The sequence below is a fragment of the Podarcis gaigeae genome (assembly GCF_964106915.1).
Source record: "Podarcis gaigeae genome assembly, chromosome: 2".
Lineage (NCBI taxonomy): Eukaryota > Metazoa > Chordata > Lepidosauria > Squamata > Lacertidae > Podarcis > Podarcis gaigeae.
In genome coordinates this window covers 120,428,416-120,441,111 of record NC_139679.1, presented here as the reverse complement: position 1 = coordinate 120,441,111, position 12,696 = coordinate 120,428,416, and the positions used below count along the sequence as shown (strand labels likewise).

At 43.4% G+C, this 12,696-nt stretch overlaps 1 protein-coding gene across 1 annotated transcript; it reads right to left on the bottom strand.

Annotated features, from left to right (window-relative positions):
* Positions 1–5,288: 5,288 nt before the first annotated feature.
* Positions 5,289–11,324, bottom strand: LOC310837808 (uncharacterized protein). The gene is made up of 3 exons (XM_083724956.1): positions 11,168–11,324; positions 6,555–8,830; positions 5,289–6,334 (listed from the first exon to the last, which is right to left on the bottom strand). Exons 1-2 carry the CDS (start codon positions 11,211–11,213, stop codon positions 7,707–7,709), a joined length of 1,170 nt encoding a protein of 389 aa, XP_083581082.1. The 5' UTR covers positions 11,214–11,324; the 3' UTR covers positions 5,289–6,334; positions 6,555–7,706.
* Between the last annotated feature and the right edge of the window lie 1,372 nt (positions 11,325–12,696).

Sequence of the window (12,696 nt, the reverse complement as noted above, 5' to 3'; positions counted from 1 at the left end):
AGGCTCACACCCCAGTCACAGAAATATGAGATATGCACAAGCAAAGCTGCTGTCTTAGCTGTGAGAGGAGAGGAACCTCCATATCTAGGCAGTATACTGAATCTCAGCTGCTGCAGGTAAGTATTACTTTGATTAAATTAAATTAAAGTTAAAGTATGTCAAAATTAGCACATGGCCCTGACATGCACTGGCTCCCTGTCTGTGGAATGCTCTCCCCAGGGAAGTTCGCCTGGCGCCTTCATTATACACCTTTAGGCGCCAGGCAAAAACGTTCCTTTTTAACCAGGCCTTTGGTTGACCTGATGGACATCCTATACCCTTTTAAAATGTGCCTCTTTTTTGGACGGGGTGGGGGGGCATTATTGTTCTTATTTTGATTTTATATATTGCAATATTTTCTGTGAACTGCCCTGAGACCTCCTGGTAAACGTGAACCACCAGATTTAACCCTTAGCTGATAAACTGCATGATCCCTGCTGTTGACCTTCCAACATTCCTGACCTCTTTGTCTCTCGCAGGTGATGAAACTGTGCTGACGATTCGTACTCAGCCATCTCTCCTTGGGGATGGAGGACAAGCTCTTTCTGGGTCACCAAATCAGGTAGAGGGAATCAGGACCGGGGACCCTGCCAGTACCGCTATCTTGCTACCCACTAGGAAGGCTGTCAACGCCACTCATGAAGATCTGAATCAGGAGTGGGGAACCTCAGGCCTCATGGTAGGGGGCACTAACTGCGGCCCTCCAAGCCTCTCTCTGGCCCTTGAGACTCTCCCCAGGCCACCCCCCCTTCCCAGCAACACAGAAGACACTCCTTGAGTGTTTTTGCCTAGCCGAAATGTGCCCTTGACTCTGATCATGCCTGTTGTTTCCTTGGATGGAGGTAGCAAATTTTGCCTCTGGATCCGCCCCCAATATTGTCTTGAATAGAAAGAGGCTCCCAGGTGGGGGAAAAAGCTTCTGCAGCCTCTACAGTGGTACCTTGGTTCTCAAACGCCTTGGTACTCCAACAACTTGGAACCCAAACACCGCAAAGCCGGAAGTAAGTGTTCCAGTTTGCAAACTTTTTGGGGAAGCCGAATGTGCCTCCGTTTTGAGTGCCTTGACTCAATTTTGAGCGTAATGCTTCTGTTCTGAGTGTTACGCTGAGGTCTGTCTGTTTTTGCTATTTATTTTGCGTTTTTGTTTTTGCGGCTCTTTTTGTTTTGTTTTTGTGACTGTGTGGAACCCAGTTCAGCTACCGACTGATTTGATCGTGTGATTGCAGTACATTGTTTATTGCTTTCATTTTATGGATCAATGGTCTCGTTAGATGGTAAAATCCATGTTAAATTGCTGTTTTAGGGGTTGTTTTCATAAGTCTGGGATGGATTAATCCATTTTGCATTACTTTCTATGGGAAAGCGCGCCTTGGTTTTGGAATGCTTTGGTTTGGGAACAGACCTCCGGAATGGATTAAGTTTGAGAACCAAGGTACCAATGTATATTAATCCTGAGGGTAATGCCCATTCACCTCCCCTTAACAAGGCTTTGGGATTTTGCTTGTGTTGTTGTTTAGTCGTTTAGTCGTGTCCGACTCTTCGTGACCCCATGGACCAGAGAACGCCAGGCACCTCTGTCCTCCACTGCCTCCCGCAGTTTGGTCAAACTCATGCTGGTAACCTCGAAAACACTATCCAACCATCTCGTCCTCTGCCGTCCCCTTCTCCTTGTGCCCTCCATCTTTCCCAACATCAGGGTCTTCTCCAGGGAGTCTTCTCTTCTCATGAGGTGGCCAAAGTACTGGAGCCTCAGCTTCACAATCTGTCCTTCCAGTGAGCACTCAGGGTTGATTTCCTTCAGTATGGAGAGGTTTGATCTTCTTGCAGTCCATGGGACTCTCAAGAGTCTCCTCCAGCACCAGAATTCAAAAGCATCAATTCTTCGGCGATCAGCCTTCTTTATGGTCCAGCTCTCACTTCCATACATCACTACTGGGAAAACCATAGCTTTAACTATACGAACCTTTGTTGGCAAGGTGATGTCTCTACTTCTCAAGATGCTGTCTAGGCCTGTCATTGCCCTTCTCCCAAGAAGCAGGCGTCTTTTAATTTCATGGCTGCTGTCACCATCTGCAGTGATCATTGAGCCCAAGAAAGTAAAATCTCTCACTACCTCCATTTCTTCCCCTTCTATTTGCCAGCAGGTGATGGGACCAGTGGCCATGATCTTCGTTTTTTTGATGTTGAGCTTCAGACCATATTTTGCGCTCTCCTCTTTCACCCTCATTAAAAGGTTCTTTAATTCCTCCTCACTTTCTGCCATCAAGGTTGTGTCATCTGCATATCTGAGGTTGTTGATATTTCTTCCGGCAATCTTAATTCCGGCTAGGGATTCATCCAGCCCAGCCTTTCGCATGATGAATTCTGCATATAAGTTAAATAAGCAGGGAGACAAAATACAGCCTTGACGTACTCCTTTCCCAATTTTGAACCAATCAGTTGTTCCATATCCAGTTCTAACTGTAGCTTCTTGTCCCACATAGAGATTCCTCAGGAGACAGATGAGGTGATCTGGCACTCCCATTTCTTTAAGAACTTGCCATAGTTTGCCGTGGTCAACACAGTCAAAGGCTTTTGCATAGTCAATGAAGCAGAAGTAGATGTCTTTCTGGAACTCTCTAGCTTTCTCCATAATCCAGCGCATGTTTGCAATTTGGTCTCTGGTTCCTCTGCCTCTTCTAAATCCAGCTTGCACTTCTGGGAGTTCTCGGTCCACATACTGCTTGAGCCTTCCTTGTAGAATTTTAAGCATAACCTTGCTAGTGTGTGAAATGAGTGCAATTGTGCGGTAGTTGGAGCATTCTTTGGCACTGCCCTTCTTTGGGATTGGGATGTAGACTGATCTTCTCCAATCTTCTGGCCACTGCTGAGTTTTCCAAACTTGCTGGCATATTGAGTGTAGCACCTTAACAGCATCATCTTTTAAAATTTTAAATAGTTCAGCTGGAATACCATCACTTCCACTGGCCTTGTTATTTGCAGTGCTTTCTAAGGCCCATTTGACTTCACTTTCCAGGATGTCTGGCTCAAGGTCAGCAACCACACTACCTGGGGTATACGAGACATCCATTTCTTTCTGGTATAATTCCTCTGTGTATTCTTGCCACCTCTTCTTGATGTCTTCTGCTTCTGTTAGGTCCTTTCCACTTTTGTCCTTTATTATGGAAATCTTTGTACGAAATGTTCCTTTCATATCTCCAATTTTCTTGAACAGATCTCTGGTTCTTCCCATTCTGTTGCTTTCCTCTATTTCTTTGCATTGCTCGTTTAAGAAGGTCTTCTTGTCTCTCCTTGATATTCTTTGGAAATCTGCATTCAATTTCCTGTATCTTTCACCATCTCCCTCGCATTTTGCTTGCCTTCTCTCCCCCGCTATTTGTAAGGTCTCATTGGACAGCCACTTTGCTTTCTTGCATTTCCTTTTCATTGGGATGGTTTTCGTTGCTGCCTCCTCTATAATGTTACGAGCCTCCATCCATAGTTCTTCAGGCATTCTGTCCACCAAATCTAAATCCTTAAACCTGTTCCTCACTTCCACTGTGTATTCATAAGGGATTTGACTTAGATTGTATCTTACCGGCCCAGTGGTTTTTCCTACCTTCTTCAGTTTAAGCTTGAATTTTGCTATAAGAAGCTGATGATCTGAGCCACAGTCAGCTCCAGGTCTTGTTTTTGCTGACTGTATAGAGCTTCTCCATCTTTGGCTGCAGAGAATATAATCAATCTGATTTCGATGCTGCCCATCTGGTGATGTCCATGTGTAGAGTCGTCTCTTGTGCTGTTGGAAAAGCGCGTTTGTGATGACCAGCTTGGTCTCTTGACAGAACTCTATTAGCCTTTGCCCTGCTTCGTTTTGATCTCCAAGGCCAAACTTGCCAGTTGTTCCTTTTATCTCTTGGCTCCCTACTTTAGCATTCCAATCCCCTATAATGAGAAGAACATCCTTCTTTGGTGTCACTTCTATAAGGTCTTGTAAGTCTTCATAGAATTGGTCAATTTCAGTTTCTTCAGCACAAGTAGTTGGTGCATAAACTTGGATTACTGTGATGTTAAAAGGTCTGCCTTGGATTCGTATCGAGATCATTCTATCATTTTTGAGATTGCATCCCAGTACAGCTTTCGCCACTCTTTTGTTGACTATGAGGGCCACTCCATTTCTTTTACGGGTTTCTTGCCCACAGTAGTAGATATGATGGTCACCCGAACTGAATTCACCCATTCCCGTCCATTTTAGTTCACTGATGCCCAGGATGTCAATATTTATTCTTGCCATCTCATTTTTGACCACCTCCAACTTACCCAGGTTCATGGTTCTTACATTCCAGGTTCCTATGCAATATTTTTCTTTACAGCATTGGACTTTCCTTTCGCTTCCAGGCATATCCGCAACTGAGCGTCCTTTCGGCTTTGGCCCAGCCGCTTCATCAGCTCTGGATCTACTTGTACTTGCCCTCCGCTCTTCCCCAGTAGCATGTTGGACGCCTTCCGACCTGAGGGGCTCATCTTCCAGCGTCATATCTTTTATATGCCTGTTGTCTTTGTCCATGGAGTTTTCTTGGCAGGGATACTGGAGTGGCTTGCCGGTTCCTCCTCCAGGTGGATCACGTTTGGTCAAAACTCTCCACTATGACCTGTTCATCTTGGGTGCCCTGCTCGGCATAGTTCATAGCTTCTCTGAGTTCTTCAAGCCCCTTCACCACGGCAAGGCAGTGATCCATGAAGGGGATTTTGCTTGTAGGCCGGTCTATTTTGATATTTGCAAGGAAGCATTTCCCCCCCTCTCCCTCTCAGGACTGTTTCACTGAAGAGGAATGGGCTCAGCTGGGTCCTGACCAGAGAGCCCTGAACAGCCAAATTATGAAGGAGATTTGCAGGATCGTGTCCTCTCTCGGTAAGGTTCCCTTTTACTCTGCTTGATGACAATATATTTTCAGAAATGCAAGTAAATTAATTGGCAATACTCAACAGGTTTAACGACTGTCTGTCAGCATCACAATTCTTATTCTTTTGGTCCAGCGAGATTTATCTATTTGTGTATATCTTCTGTATATCTCTTTCTATAGCTCTGCTTGTTTATCTACCGTTTTCCAGTTTTACAAAAATCCACAGGAGGATTAACCCTGGTCAGATGCCAGTGGAAAAAGTAAAAAATATTATCATATTATTTGTAACAATGATTTATTGATTGCCTTAAATATGATTGCCTTCTATGGCAAAACTTACCAGAAGAATAAGAAATCAAGATAACATTTTTTAAAAATAAAAGAATGGAAATGGTTTATTGAATATTTACAGATAAATTGTAAACAGATAAAAACATTGGTAGGATTATTGTAATAACCTGCAGTTTCATACCAGTATATATTTAAAGAAGATGAATAAATGAGCAAATTAAGTTAATTTGGATATGCAGAAGATATTAAAAATAAATTTAAGGAACCGCAGAAAGAGGGGGAAGAAAGTCAAACCTTGAAATATCAAAATGATTGTAAAATTAGTGAAATGTATAAACATGAAAAGTATTTTTAAAAAATAATTGATTGCCTTCTAAACCGTCTCAAGGCAATTTATATAAAAAATCTTTTAAAAAGCAGTTATATACACAAAGGCAACAAATAATAATAAGACTAAAACCGTAACAAGTGGAAACCAATTATTAAAATCTATTTATCCAGCTGGAAAATGTCCCAATTCCCCCTCCCCCGAAAGGGATGCCATTCCACAGAACACAAACAGTGACACTAAAAGCCCCATTCTGGCTGTGTGCTTTGGAGATATTTGGAACTTGCAGGAGAATCTCTACTGTATATCTGGGACTGAGCAGAACAGGGACTTGCACGTTAGTACAAACTCCTTGAACTCAGCCCAGTAGCGGATTGGTAGCAAGCGCGAATCCCACTAGCAGGCTGTTCTATGCTGGCACTAGTTTCCTCCCACAAGCCTGACATGGATGGCACTGTGGTCTAAACCACTGAGCCTCTTGGGCTTGCTGATGGCAAGGTTGGCGGTCCGAATCTGTGCGACAGAGTGAGCTCCTGCTGCTCTGCCCCAGCTCCTGCCAACCTAGCAGTTCGAAAGCACGCCGGTGCAATTAGGTAAATAGGTACCACTGTGGCATGAAGGCAAATGGTGTTTTCGTGAGTTCTGGTTTCCGTCACGGTGTTCCATTGCGCCAGAAGCGGTTTAGTCCTGCTGGCCACATGACCCAGAAATTTTCTGTGGACAAACGCCAGCTCCCTCGGCCTGAAAGCAAGATGAGAGCTGCAACCCCATAGCTGCCTTTGACGGGACTTAACTGTTCAGGGATCCTTTACCTTTTTTACCTTGCTCACACAAGCCACCTGGCTATTGCGTTCTGCACCAGCTACAGCCTGTGGCCCAACCTTCAAGGGTGGCTCTTTGTACGGTACATTGCAGTAAGCTAACCATAAGGGATGTGAACAGATCCCTTTTTTTCCAGTGTAGGTGGGACTCATGAGTTTTTTGAAATTTTCATAAAGATTTTATTTTCGTACAGCTTTTTCTGTTTCATTTTATGATGTACATGAAACAGAGATAGCAGCTATAACTATAGTGATCAGACGGGATTACTATGAGGAATGATATGCATCAAGCCATTGTGTCCGCAATGAAAGCACTGAGTTGACTGGGTTTGATTCATTGACAATAATTTCTGATCAAATCCCACAAGCCTCTGCACCTATGCCCTTTTTCTCTACTGCCATTTCTCTATGTCTGACAAGCACGTATAAGCATTCTAGGACACAGACCAGTTGCTGCATCAGGCATCCTAGGCCATGAAGTTAATAGGTTACTTTGATGTAGTTTGTTAATCTTTAGATAGATCTTAGGGCCAGGAAGAGAGTTCAGGAAGAGAGTTCACAAAGAGATGGTGAATACCACCCTTCCTTCCTTTACTGATCTAACTTTGTCCCACATGGGGTTTTTTGAAATGCTCAGAGGAAATCTGATTGGTTCTTACAAACACTGTGTAAAAAGTTGTTTTGTGAATAAAACGACCTGGGCCAAGGGGTAGGGAGAGAATTATTATACGCACTCCTCCCAGAGTCTTGCTGGTCAATCCTCATGTGTATTTTATTAATCAGAGTCCAATCCTTCCTTGCTTTGGGAACTATAGAATAGGCACCTAGACTTGTACATGGGTTCAAACAGCACAGTCCAAGTGAATAATATTGGCATTATCTGATGATCAAGTATATCTCCAGATCTGCCAAGCTTGTGATAAGAGTTGTTTATCAGATGATGGTTCTGGTGTATATAGAATTATAGAACTGTAGTTATAAGGGACTCCAAGGGTCATCTAGTCCAACCCCCAGCACTGAAGTAATCTCAGCTAAAGCATCCATAGCAGAAGCCCATCCAACCTCTGCTTAAAAACCTCCAAGGAAGGAGAGCCCGCCTCCCCCCCGAGGGAGACTGTTCCATTGTCAAAACAGCTCTTACTGTCAGAAAGTTCTTCCACTCCAATAATGGCTATCCTGGGGGGACCATAACACGATCATTGGTTTACTCTCTGTAGGAGTTATTTGATATGATTAAAGATCTTCCCACACGCCAACCCTTTCTAAGATGTTTCCCTTGTACGAGTTCTTTATTGTTTAGGAAGGGAGCCCGTCACTGAAGTTCTTTCCATACACCAAACATTTCTAAGATTTCCTCCCTGTATGAGTTCTTTGATGCGACTTAAGGGAGCTACTGCAACTGAAGCTCCTTCCACACTCCGAACATGTATACGGTTTCTCTCCTGTATGAGTTCGTTGATGCAACGTGAGTTGGCTACCGCGACTGAAGCTCTTCCCACACTCGAAGCATTTATAAGGTTTCTCTCCTGTGTGCAATCTTTGATGCAAGGTAAGGCTGCAACTCTGGCTGAAGCACTTACCACACTCCAAACATGTATATGGTTTCTCCCCTGTATGAATTCTTTCATGCAAGGAAAGGTGGTCGATGCGACTGAAGCTCTTGCCACATTCCCAGCATTTATAAGGTTTGCTGCCTCGATGAGTTTGCCGATGTCTAGTAAGCCCATTGCTGCGAGCGAAACGCATTCCACACTCCAAACATGTATGCGGTTTCTCCCCTGTATGAGTTCTTTGATGCAACTTAAGGTGGCTACTCCGACTGAAGCTTTTTCCACACTCTGAACATGTATACGGTTTCTCCCCTGTATGAGTTCTTTGATGCAAGGTAAGGGTACAATTGTGATAGAAGCTCTTTCCACACTCCGAACATGTATACGGTTTCTCCCCTGTATGAGTTCTTTGATGTAACATAAGGCTGCTCCTCCAAATAAAGCTTTTTCCACACTCCAAACATATATATGGTTTCTCCCCTGTATGAGTTCGTTGATGTAACATAAGGCTGCTCCTCCAAATAAAGCTTTTTCCACACTCTGAACATGTATACGGTTTCTCTCCTGTATGAGTTCTTTGATGCGACTTAAGGTAGTGACTCTGACTGAAGCTCTTTCCACACTCGGAACATATATATGGTTTCTCTCCTGTGTGCACTCTTTGATGTAAAGTAAGAGTTGAGTGACTACCCAATATCTTTCCACACACGGTGCATTCATGCTTTTTCTCCTCTCTGGCAATTTGGTTTTCACCACCCTGAGACGTACCAGAGTCACCCGCCGGCTTCTGCTTTCGTCTCCCCTCTTGCCTTCTGCCTCCATCTTGAACCCTCAGCTTCCTTTGCTCCTCCTCCTCTTTGGATCCTTTTGATGACACTTCTGATTGTTCCCCTTCTCCCAGCATCCCTTCAACATCTCCTGATGGAATAAAAAGGAAAACTGATGAAATGCTAAAGTAGCGTCTTCACCCCAATCATTCAGTCAGGACACAGAGATCCAGGTTCCAAGGGCCTTGTCGCAGTTCCTTCACTGTGAGAAGGGAAGTTACAGGGAACAAGGCGGAGGGCCTTCTTGGTAGTGGTGCCCACCCTGCGGAACGCCCTCCCGTCAGTTGTCAAAAAAAATAACTATGCAACTTTTAAAAGACAATTGGAGGCAGCCATGTAGAGGGAAGTTGTTAGAAGAGTGGCTGGGGCAACCCAGTCAGATCGGTGGGGTACAAATAATGAAAGTATTAATATGGTATTATTATTTATTGAGTTTATATACCGCCCTATACCCGGAGGACTCAGCGTGGTTCACAGAAAAGATCACATATATAATCAGAATAAAAACAACCCAATAACACTCCCCAAAAAAGAGCCACGTTTGAAAATGACTATAGGATGTCAAAGATATCTAGCAAAAGCCTGGTTAAAAAGGAACATGTTTGCATGGCACCTAAAGGTGTATACCCCTTCATGGATCACTGCCTTGTTGTGGCAAAGGGGCTTGAATAACTCAGAGAAGCTATGACCTATGCCGTGCAGGGCCACCTAAGACAGACAGGTCAGCTGAGAGTTTAGACTAAATGTGATCCACCTGGAGAAGAAACTGGCAACCCACTCCAGTATTATGCCATGAAAGCTCCATGGACATAAAACAGGAGAAGCTTTGAGAGGAAAGTGAGTTTCCAAGGCATGCTCTGATTCATGGGGTCACGGAGAGTCGGAAAGAACTAAGACGAGTAAACAACAACAAAGGTCTATAAGGAAGGTGCCAGGTGAACTTCCCTGGGAAGAGCATTCCACAGACGGGGAGCCACTGCAGAGAAGGCCCTGTTCTCGTGTTGCCACCTTCCGGACCACTTGAAGAAGAAGCCCACGAAGGAGGACCTCAGGATACGGCTAGGTTCATATGGAAATAAGCAGCCCTTGAAGTATTGAGGTGGTACTTGAAGTATTGTGATCCTGAGCCATTCAAGGCTTTATAGGTCAATACCAGCACCTTGAATTGAGCCCGGAAACTAATTGGTAGCAAGCTGGCCACTGAATTCTGCACTAGCTGAAGTTTCCAAACTGTCTTCAGAGGCAGCCCTACGTGTAATGCGTATCTATATCTAACTTGAAGTTACCGGAGCATAGACAGCGGTATATAGGCTATCCCTGTACAGATAGGGGTGTAGCTGGGCCACCAGCCAAAGGTGATGAAAGGCACTCCAGGCCATCTGAGCCTCGAGCAACAGCAAAGGATCCAGGATTGCCCCCAAGCTACGAACCTGCTCCTCCAGAGGAAGTGTAACCCCATCAAGAGCAGGCGCCCTTCCAGCCATCTGCTCTAGGGAACCACCCACTAACTGAGCCTCACTCTTATCTGGATTGAGCTTCAATTTGTTGGCTCTCATCCAGTCCATTACCGAGGCAAGACACTGGCGGGAGAGGGTGCTCAGGGGTATTAGTAGTAGTAATAGTAATAGTATTAGCCTGTCTAAGGCCTCAGCCACGCTTGTAATTTTAATGTGGACTTGAAGTTGCTTGTTTCTCCTTTTTTTTAACCTCTTCTGCCCAGAACTGCTGTATTTAATTTAAACACAGATGTTTTAAAATGTGTATGGTTGGGGGGGGGGCGTTATTGGGTTGATTTTGTTTATGTTTTGATTATGTACTTTGAGTTTTAATATTGCGATTTTATCCTATGGGTATAGGGAGGTATACAATTTTAATAAATTATAATAAAATCAGGCCGGATAAAAATTATTACATGTTCCAGGGGCAGCCCCTGCAGGTGGTTTCCCAATGCTTAAGGGTTTGCCTTGACCCCAAGCCCTATGGGGAGCCCAAGGAAGGTCCCCCACCTGCCCAATCTGGCCTGCAGGGAGGAGAGCAGGAGAAAGATCTGCTCTTCCATTGGGAAAATATGTCCTACCCCCATACAAAGGGGGAAAGCCCTATAAATGCATTATTTTAGCGGAATTATATACAAAATGCATTAATTATGGCAAATGTAAATATTTGGGGAAATACTCTTTGCAAAAGCGTGAGCATTAGCTGAGATCTGCACCAAAATGCTGACCAATTTTCAAGAGGTCTTTAAAAATAATAACGTGAAAATCTGGATAAATTGACGACGAGAAAAAGGAGACGCAGAAAAAAACTTACATTGAAACGCTTTGCCTAACAGGGTGTTTTTTTTTTAATCCCTCCCCACAACTCCCTCCAGCAGCACCCCCACTCCACACCCCCCCCCCCAGTTATAATATATAACAATATGACCCACCTCCAGCGCCTCCGCGAGGAAGAACAGCTGCCGCCATGTTCGGCATCTTCCCCCCAAAAGCGGGACAGGAAGCGGAAGCTGCTATTCTCCCGTCAGCCTTTTTCCCCTCCCCTCTAGGAATCTCAGCTCTGTTGCCGCTGCTCTTAACCGTTTCGGAGCCGAGTGGCAGGAGCCTCTGGGCTTCTCTGGGCAAAGAGCGAGGAGAGGCGCTGGTCTCGCCTCCGGAAAGCCCCCGCTGGATCAGCTGCACGGGAGCCCCCAATAGTTTTCTAAACTATTTTAATTTTTTTTCCCCAATTTTCAAAATAACATTTTTCCAAATTTGCCATAAATGTCTTCCCCCCCGGCCCCCCTAGTTTCCGTCCCCCCCTTTATTCTCCTTGCATATAATTATATTTCTCCAATTAATTTCAACTTCTTTTCCCCCTCCTAATTCTATTCTTGATTCATAAATGTTACATCAAACCTGCCAATGTTTTGATGTTTTTACAGATTCTCTAAAATACTCTATAAAGTTTTCCTATTGTTGATTGAATTATTTCTCATCTTGGTGCCTGATCTTTACGGAAAATTTAGCCATTTAGGCATAGTCAATATTCTTTTCATTCTTCTTTCTTTGGGACCTTTTTTTCTTTCCACATCTGGGCTAGTAGCATCTGGCTGCTGTAGTCGCATAAATAAACGGTCTCTTCTGCTTCCTTGGCAATTATTCTCCTATTATTCCTAGTAAAAAAGCCTCTGTTTTTTTAAAAACAAATTTAATTTTAAGAATTTTTAAAAGTTCATTGTATATCATTTCCCAGAAGCCCTTTACTTTTTTACACGTCCACCACATAGGAAAAAAATTACCTTCCTTATCCTTACACTTCCAGCATAAATTAGAGATATCTTTATAAATTTCAGCAAGCTTTACTGGAGTCAAATACCATCAGTACATCTTCATATAATTTTCTTTTAATGAACTACAAGCCATGAATTTTAAAATCTCTTTCCACAACTTTCCCTATGATTCAAGTGGTATATTATAACCTGTCTTTTGCCCAGTGTATCATTACAGCTTTAACCTCTTCATCTTTCGTCTCCCATTCCAACAGTGGTTTGTACATTCTTGATAAAAATTTCTCATTATTTTCTAATAACTCCTTTTTGAACTTTGATAATTCCTTCCCAAAGTCCTTCTCTTTGTCACCTCTGAATATGTCATTTATTTGGCACTATTGTAACCAATCTGTTAACAGAGCTTTTTTATCCTCATATTCTTTACCTTTAATTTGTTTTCTACTTCTGTTAACAGATCTTTGTATGTTGCCCAGTTTCGTGTTTACCTCTTTTTACAGATATGGTTTCTAATGGGGAAAGCCACAAAGGTGTCTTGTTCTCTAATAAACTCTTATATTTGTCCCATACTTGGTAAATTGATTTCCTTATAACGTGGTTCAGGAATCCCTTCTGCACCTTTGTTTTCTCATACCAAAATTAAGCATGCTAACCAAATCTATTACCACGTCCTTCCAGATCTGATACTTCAG

Bases quoted from the DNA above. Each gene is read 5' to 3' on its own strand.
- LOC310837808 (XM_083724956.1), bottom strand. From the start codon at position 11,213: ATGCCGAACATGGCGGCAGCTGTTCTTCCTCGCGGAGGCGCTGGAG. The intron at 8,831-11,167 runs GTGGGTCATATT...TTATTCCATCAG, and splicing joins TCCTCGCGGAGGCGCTGGAG to GAGATGTTGAAGGGATGCTG.